This window comes from Dermochelys coriacea, chromosome 1 (genome assembly GCF_009764565.3).
Source record: "Dermochelys coriacea isolate rDerCor1 chromosome 1, rDerCor1.pri.v4, whole genome shotgun sequence".
NCBI lineage: Eukaryota > Metazoa > Chordata > Testudines > Dermochelyidae > Dermochelys > Dermochelys coriacea.
In genome coordinates this window covers 306,681,806-306,691,016 of record NC_050068.2, presented here as the reverse complement: position 1 = coordinate 306,691,016, position 9,211 = coordinate 306,681,806, and the positions used below count along the sequence as shown (strand labels likewise).

The window sequence follows — 9,211 nt, the reverse complement described above, 5'->3', positions numbered from 1 at the left end:
ACATCATTCTTCCCTTCTGCTTGCCCCCACTTCCCGTCCCCCATTTATATGGCCCAGTGCAGCAAGGACAGGATTTTACCATTACTGAGGAGGCCCAGGTAGGATGGGAGTATTTTTCCTAAAATTTTAACTTGAGAGTATTAAAACAGTAAAGCACAGAAGTGTAGATTCTTTAATAATCCTGTCGTCAGGCCAAATCAGAGTTACCTTCAGTTAACAGCTAATATGAGCAGTGGGAATTTGAGGAATCTAAATGTTCGTAACTATTAATGGCTGCATTTTGCTATATTGTTACCTTTCAATATCACACAGAGGTGTAGACAAGAAAAGTTGAGGTCTCAGGATCATGAAAGGTAGCGATGCATGTGTAGGGTTGCATATTTCATTTGCATTAGTTCATCCCAGTGTCAGGCTCTTGGTGAGGAAGCCCTAGAGTTTATAACTGACCTGCTGTATTAGCAGGAGTGCTCTGTTGAAGAAGGCTCATTACATTGTTACCAGAGTGAATGGGTTAAAATTTGAATTTGGCTAAATTTGTCAAAGCCCTTGGACAAGATATTAAAGATCTATGAACTGATGTAAAACTCCATCCCTTGACATTTACTAGATTAGTACATATGTTCATTTTTCCCAGCATAAAATGGTAGTTACTTCATAACATCTGTGTTTAACACTGTATAGAGATAAGACATAGGACTTTCTTTTCATGCTTGGACGGTGTTTTCAAGTACCAATAATGCAGTGAAAACACAGTACAAAATTCTCCAAAAGCATGTTGCTCCACAACAGAATGGCTAACCATTACATGTACGTTTCTCACTGTCTTCTACCACTAATTGTGGAGTGCTCTCCTGCAGCCAGCTAATACATGAAAAAGATTTTGAAGGTGCTTGACTCTACGGACAGAAAACTAAAGCTGGAAAAGCCGCAGTAATGAAATCTGGAAATTGGGATTGAGTTTTCAGAGATGTGGACTAAGGGTGAAATCCAGACCTGTGCACAGAGCCAGAAGAAGTCCAATGTACCATTCAAGCTCAATATTGAGAGCTTAAGAAGTAAGTGGTCCATAAGCATTGTGTGGGGTTTCTGCACATGGGTGAGTTTTGCCCTAATTAAACTCTATAGGAGAAGCTAATGATAGCATAGCTTTTAAAAAGTAACTAGTACTCTTTCATTATTTGAACAGGAAGTCAAGCTGTATTTGAGCCAGTCAGAGAACACTTCAATCTCTCCGGTCACTTGATTACAGACCTGAGAGTGGCTATCCTTCAACAAAAAAACTTCAAAAACAGACTCCAACGAGAGACTGCTGAATTGGAATTAATTTGCAAACTGGATACAATTAACTTAGCCTTGAATAGAGACTGGGAGTGGATGAGTCATTACATAAAGTAAAACTATTTCCCCATGTTATTTCTCCCCCCACTCCACCCCCCACTGTTCCTCAGACGTTCTTGTTAACTGCTGGAAATGAGCTTGATTATCACTACAAAAGGTTTTCCTCCTTTTCCCCCCTCCTTCCTGCTGGTAATAGCTCATCTTAAGTGATCACTCTCCTTACAGTGTGTATGATAAACCCATTGTTTCATGTTCTCTTTGTGTGTATATAAATCTCTCCACTGTATTTTCCACCGAATGCATCCGATGAAGTGAGCTGTAGCTCACGAAAGCTTATGCTCAAATAAATTTGTTAGTCTCTAAGGTGCCACAAGTACTCCTTTTGTATTTGAGCTGAAATGGATGCATCATGGATTTTCAGGGACAAAATACCTTCTGGTGTTAAAAGAAATTGAAAAATAACCCCTCTGCAATGCTGCAATACACAAAAGTTTATTTTTAAGATCTTTTTCTTTTCTGAAAGCAAAATATGATAAAACCTAACAACAATGTATTTTGTACAACAGAAACAGTTTTTATATGAGAACAGACAATCCATGAAGAGTTTTTAAGTCTTAGAACTGTTTCCCTTTTTTATCATGCTTTCTTGTGGTCAACAAAAAGTTGTCACAGAAGATGTCATGGCAGTCAATCAGTGTGGTGTTTTCCCTCAGATCCTCGTCAGCTGGTGCCACAGACTGGAGGGCAGGATACTTTCTACTTTTTCCATCACAAAATTTAAAGGGGCAAAGAGAGTGCTAAGAAACTGCAAAGAAATCAGATAAACAGGTAGATCAAAATCATGGAGACAACAGACTGTAACACAATGCTGTGCAGTTGAGATGTTGTAGACCCTCCTCAAGAAATTCCTCTGGGTGACACTAATTGAATAATTTGTTTTTAAAATCTTTAGGCCCAATTTTGCCCTTAGATGTACATTGTCCATTTCTCAGTTTTGTAGTAAATAAAGCAAGCATTCCATTTTTCATAGATATTACTAACGAGTTAATGCACAATAAAGGCATAAATCTAGAATCTTAGATCCATGCCCAGATATAAGTCACTAAAGGCTTAATCCAAAACCCACTGAAGTAAAAAGGAATCTCTTGTACAAGGGCACGAACAGGCACATACAACTAACTATAAGAACACAATTTTGCCTTCAGAATTAGACCCATAATGTTAAATGTTAAATGATTAAATATTATCTAAGCATATTCAGGCCCCCTTGGCTCTCTCTTCTAGAATTTATCTGGACTTGCTCTTTCCTTTAGAAAAAAAGAATGTAATGGTTTGAGAGACACATCTGCAAGCTTGTCTTCACGTACAGTGTTGAAGCAATACTGCAGCACTGGTGCAGCTGCACCCTGGGGGGCTGGAACAGGTTTTTTGGTGGCGGTGCTGATGATGGAAACCATGTACTTGATGTTTGTTATTAATACTCCAAATAAATGAGTGCAGCAGCACCCCTCGTTCCAACACCAAAGGCTGAGCCACTGTAGCTCTGTTGATGGGAGGAGCTCTCCTGTCGACACAGCACTGTCTGTGGCGGGGGGGTGGGGTTAGGTCGGTATAACCGTGTCACTTAGGGTGTGGATTTCTCACACCCTTGAACAACATAGTTATACTAACACAGGTTTGTAGAGTAGACCTGGCCTGTGTATTACTGCTATAAGAGGGTTACAAGGCCAGATCAGATGAATAGCTACCATTTTAACATGGGGGAAGGCAGAGGAGACCATTTGAAAATAGAAGGAAATACCTTAAAAGGGTCTGACTTTCAGAGGGTGCATGCTAAACATTTTCTGAGAATTAAGCCCCATTGACGTGTCTCAAGTGGAGTACCTCAGAACAGGAATTCCATATCACTGGTCAATCTTGAAAATGTTAACCCATATACATTAATTGTGCTATGTATTTACTTCAGTCTGTATTATGTACAGATGCGATGGGCCCCCTGTAGGTGCCTGGAATAGAATAGATTATTATGGCATACTGTATTTGTGCAGATATTACACATATGCAAAGTCAGCCATCACCAGATTAAGTACAATGTTGCTTCCAGACATATGCTGGTTGACATAATTCTGCCAAAGAATATAATTCTTTTATGGTATCAATTAGCAAATATCTGCATGATGTTTTGTTGTAGCATGCTGGTCCCATGATATTAGAGAGACACGGTGGGTGATGTATTACTTCACCCAAATATCTGTAAGCAGTTTCATGTTTCAGAATGTGCCATGTGATGAGCACAGAATACACAAACTCTGACATGAGAAAGAACTGCAATCCATGGGCTTTGCTTGGCTGTATTCTGCCATAGTCCCATCTCCCCTGATGAGAGCAGAACATAAATGTTTGTATATGGAACATTCAAATGCCACTCTGCGGGTTTTGCTTTTTAAGAAATCAGATCAGTCTGAATGCTGCTGAAACCCAGTAAACTCAACTCAATTAAAGGCTACAATACAGAATATAAAATGTACACGTCCAGTCTTTTGGTTGAGACATATCTCTATTTTGTTGTTCACACTACTGTGTGATTTTTGCCTTGAAAATATTGTTGCTTCCAGAAATATGCTTGATATGTTTGATATCACTTAACCAAAGATTAGAATCCCTTTAAGGTAGCAGTCAATAAAATAGATGAAAGCAGTTTCATGTTTATCAGACAGTGTTTTGTGAAGAGTTTATTTTAACTGAAAACATATATGCTGTATATATTTTAACTGTATTAATAAATGTCATAAGTACTTGGTCTGCATCATATTTGACAGGGTATCTTCTCAAAGATTCTCCTAGAAAAGACATTACCCAAGGAATAACTTGTGCATTATGAATGATATCAGTGACTAGTGACAAGACAGAGTCACAAACATTGCCCTTGTTTCATTCCAAGGAAGCTAGGAGACTGTACCAGGCAGGTGTGCCTGTGAAGGTCAAGCCGAGTTATATAGACCAGTGCTGACCAAATGTGGCATCAAAGCTTCTGTCAGAGAGGTCACTGGAAACATCCAAAATGCCTTAGCACTTTATGGAGTGATTCTGTCCAGACTGTATTTCCTCTTTTGTGAACAACTATTTGAAGCAAATGAATATGCCCTCTCCTCCACCCCTCCTGGAAAATGCAAAATATCACTACAGTAAACTTCAAACTTTGCTTTTAATTTGTACCTGAAGCATCCCACATAACTAGAGGAAAGTAAATGCTATAACTGCTGTAAATTAAATTTGATTAATTTTTTAAATCAATGAAATTAGTGGCATTAAATTTTTTGTTTTTTGGTATTTACAGTACTTTTGTTTCTGAAGTAACTTTAGATGTATCCTGTAGCTGAAACTTAGCAATCTACCTGTATCTAGAAGTACACAGAGGTACTACTCTCGTGGAGAAAGTGTGTCAAGTGACAGAGATCTAGAAAATATAATATTTAAACATATGGGGTGAAATCCAGATCATACTGAATTCACTGGCAAAACTCCCATTGACTTCAATGGGGTCAGGATTTCACTCCTGGATTTGTGTTGTCCCACAAGGAACACTTGTCAAGAGACTTCTACCAGCTCACAGCAATCAGATTCATCAGTAAGAGTGCGGGTCCCAGAGCCTTCCTTCTGTAATACCCAATTCTTAATCCCAGCTCCTGCTCCACTACAATGATCTCCACCCATGAGCCACAAAGAGTGAGTTTCCAAACTCAGACCTCCCTACAGTATCTTGGAGCTCTAACCACTAACCTTCAGGGAAGTCTGCTCAGTGTGTTCAGTGTTTCTGATCAATTCCTCTCCCTAGATGGAATAAAAAACCCAAATTCCAGCCACAAACACTGTAAAACATGCCAGCTCCTCTCACCTTATTGCATTCCATACATTTGGTGGAAGACCCAGTAGCCAATATTTAATCTGTTGAACTAGAGCTCAGTGTGCAGCCCTTGGAAAGCTTTTAGTGCTCATGTTCTCAACCATCACTAGCAACTGTGGAATCTAATTTCATACCATACTGAGGTACCCTGGAGGTCTCCCATCTGCATCTTTAGGTTGTTTATGCTTTTGACTTTTCCTGTTGACAGTTTCTCCCATATAGACAGCAAAAGAAACAGCACCAGCAATAAAAGAGCATAATTATTGATGTGAGATTGGCAGAAGCTGTTTTTATTTTTATGTTTTTGGAAAGAAACTCTGCCAACTTGAATATTTGACGGTGACTGACTTAGAAAGAATTCTGCTTTCTGACAGCACCCTTGAAACAGTATGGTCTGATTAAGGGAAAATGTTTATAAGGGCTTCTTGTCTGCTTCCCAGCTGACGTTTATAAGAGCCTTTTCAGCAACAAGAAACTGACTAATGACAGCTCTGGTCCTGTGATTAGATAGGCATGGATAGACCCTTGCAATCAATGGAGCTCCAGGTAGATAAGAGGAGCGCCTCACTGATTATGCGCCTCACTGATTATGTGGGAAAGAGAGAAACTGACCATGTGCAAAGTGATTTCAAACAAACAAAGGATCTGAATAAAGAGAGAAAATTATTTTTTCTCCATCTTCCTTCTCTTTAATAACTTTGTAGCCACAGCATTTTCAGGCAGAGATGGGATTGTTCAGTTGATGGAGTCACTTTAACAAACGCTGATTTCTCCAATTAAATGTCACGTTTACGTTTTACATTACAAAAGAAATGTTTGTATGTCATAGAGTCATGCAAGCACCTGGCTTGTTTAATGACTGACTTACGGATTCTTTGTACGGTATGAAAGAAAACAAAAGAATAAAAAAGCATCTACATTACATGCTGACAAATTTATCCCAAGTGGTGCAATCAAAAAACATGTACTGCTTGCCTTCATCTTTTGAGTGCCCTCCCAAATTTTCTCATTAGAAGGGCTAGTGAAAATAATCAGAAAATTACTGCATTGTTTCTTCCATTAGCAAGGCAGCCATTTGAACCTGTGCTCCTTCATATGGCATTTTAACTTTACTACCTGGCCCACTACCAGCTCCTTAAGGAAACTTCCTGCCTGTGTCTCAGAAGACTGCCAAAAATGCAGGCTAGAAATATGTTCTTCCATAACCAAGTGGAAATGCTAAAACATGTTGCTATTTGAAAGTTAACTATTCCTGATCTATGAAATCCATCGTATTTAACAACTGGATTCTTCCCATGTGAGAAAAAGCCACCTCCCCGCAGCCAGGCAGAGAATCATAGAATTGGCTACTTGCATGTTGTGGGGATTTTCACCTTCTTCTGAATCATCAGGCAATGTTCATTGCCAAAGGCAGTTAAGGGATTTGATGGATCAATGGTCTGGTGTGGCACGGCAAATCCTATGATTGAGATTCTGTGCTGCACTTCTTAGAGGCACAGCTCAGGAGGAGAAGGGAGCTATAGTGCATCCGATGAAGTGAGCTGTAGCTCACGAAAGCTTATGCTCTAATAAATTTGTTAGTCTCTAAGGTGCCACAAGTACTCCTTTTCATAGTGGCTTTAAGCCACCTTTGGACCCTTCCACTTCTGGGCAGCTCTGCAGCCCCTGGGGGAATACAGCGCTGGGGGCTTCTGGAAGCCTGCCTTGGCTACTCTTAGGCTGCAGTATTGCACAGTCTTCTGTGCAACTTTCAACTTTCTGTGCTGCAGCCCCATCTCCAACACACCCTTCCTCTGCTCAGCCCCACCCTGCTCCATGGGGCTCCTGAAAGGGTCCCTGGAAAGCAGCTTTCTGCACTGAGGGTGTTCTCCCTTGGCAGGATTCAAGGCTTTTAAGGCCCCTTTATGCCATTCTAGCTTAGTTCTCTCCCCTTATATTCTTATGAGGGCACCTTATATTGCAATTCCAGGAGCAGATTGATAGGAGAAGCAGCACTGCACTCCGTTTGTATTTCTAAACAGCTGGCTTGTGTTAATTATTTATGTCTGAGATTTTATAGATAGTTCTAGTGCCAATTTTAAAAAAATCAAGATATTGGTGTCTCCCTGAAGTAGGGTGGAGTTAAACCCAAGCTCTGCGTTCGTCTCTTATCAATAGCTCACCCTGTTCAACAACAGCTTCCTCCTATTATAAGCAGCACACTTGTGTGTCTGCCCTGATCGGGACCCTAGAACTCCAGCTTCCACCAGGGAGTTCTTGTGGGCTGGCTTCCCAGTAATCTTAGCACATACAGCTGGGAGTGACAGCTGGAGAGAGGGGCCATTCTAGCATAGCTGGCAGGTTATTTATTACGTGTGTTTTTATTAATAAAAATAATTTAGATAGCACCACAAATTTATATGATGCTTGCAAAAACAAATTAGGACATCAACCCTTCCCCTATAGAGCTTATACACCACAGCCTGATACTGAATCTTAGCACAGACCCTTACCCAAGAGACCCAATGAGGTAAATGGAACTCCTCAAGAATTCTGTACTAGAAGATCCAGCAGGAGTGGGCTTGAGATAGAAGAGACAAAAGGGAGAAATACACACACACACACACACACACACACACACACACACACACACACACACACACACACACCCCAAAATCACAAGACAAAACCACTCAGGAAAGGGACAGTGAGGAGAGATTCTCTGCAAGCAGGGTGAAAAGATTCCTGGAAAAAGTGGGTGTTCGGGAAGGGGTAGAAAGAGGAGAGAGAAGGGGGACTGGCAAGCCAGGAGGGAGAAACTACCAAACACAAAGGAAAGCAGGAGAGAAGGTGTGAACTGAGAAGTGGGATACACAGTGAAGATAGCAGTAAAATGAAGGGCTTTGTAGGAATGTACGAAATGAGCAGAAGAGTCTAAGGGGGTGAGATGGGTGATGTAAACTGGTGAGATTGTTAGGGCCTTGATTGTGAAGACAAGGACAGTGTATTTGATGCAGTAAGAGATGGGAGGCCAATGAAGGGGATTGGGGAGGGGAGGAGGGGGAGGAAGTGACTTTCATTATAGGCTGGAAGTGGAGGAGTGAGAAAAGAGAAAACCTAAATAGAAAAGCTACAGAAACGTACCTCTGCCTGTCATATCATTATTATTACAAGCACTTATAAGCATCACTACTATGACATCTGGACACTTTGACTATATTACAAAGCTTACTTAACCATGCAAGCTGCATAAAATCCAGCCCTCCAGATGCACTAAGTGGATGTAGACATTTCATAGGGAGCCTCATACTCATTCCTTCTTGGGGATCCTCTAAAATCCTTACATTGCCTTGACACTGGGATCAAAGGTTCTGATAGGATCAGCTAAGAAACTGTAAAAACCCAGAGTCTGATTCAGCTTTTAATTTGTATCTTTTGGAGCGTTACTGTTTATAGACCACTTAGTATTCCCTGAATGAGACTGATCAAGGATTCCTCTTATACAAACTGTGATGCTTCATTGTTAAATAAGTTATTTTAGTCTTACAGTGGATTCACAGAGAGTTTAGGACCAATTAGATTTCAGCTTTGGCTGAAACGAACAGTCTAGAATAATAAAATGTATTGCTTCAGATAGTACTCTGCCCTCTCTGTACCATCTCAATTTCCTCTAGCCTTTCCCCCCTCAAGTACGCCTGATTCCTTTTCTCTACCCAGACAGGATGGTTTTGTTTTTTTGTTTGTTTTTTTTTTTTTTACCACCAAGACCTGCTGCAAGTTCATTCATGAGATGAAGCAGGTGTCTACGCAAGGGACTCTCTCTCCCAAGCACTGCGAGGACGGAATGAATAGTATTCACAGACTTGTATGGGCTTCAAAGTGTCAATGGCTGTACTTGCAAGTTTCATAGATTCATAGAATGTAAGGCCAGAAAGAACTGTTAGATCATCTAGGCTAACTTCCTGCATAACACAGGCCATAGAACTTCCT

At 40.5% G+C, this 9,211-nt stretch overlaps 1 protein-coding gene across 1 annotated transcript in view; it reads right to left on the bottom strand.

Annotated features, from left to right (window-relative positions):
* Positions 1-1,811: 1,811 nt before the first annotated feature.
* The window catches only part of ST7 (suppression of tumorigenicity 7), a 228,206-nt gene continuing 220,806 nt past the window's right edge, over positions 1,812-9,211 (bottom strand). Inside the window, 1 exon segment of the mRNA XM_038372895.2 lies at positions 1,812-2,143. Coding sequence (XP_038228823.1) covers positions 2,048-2,143 — 96 coding nt within the window. The 3' untranslated portion in view covers positions 1,812-2,047.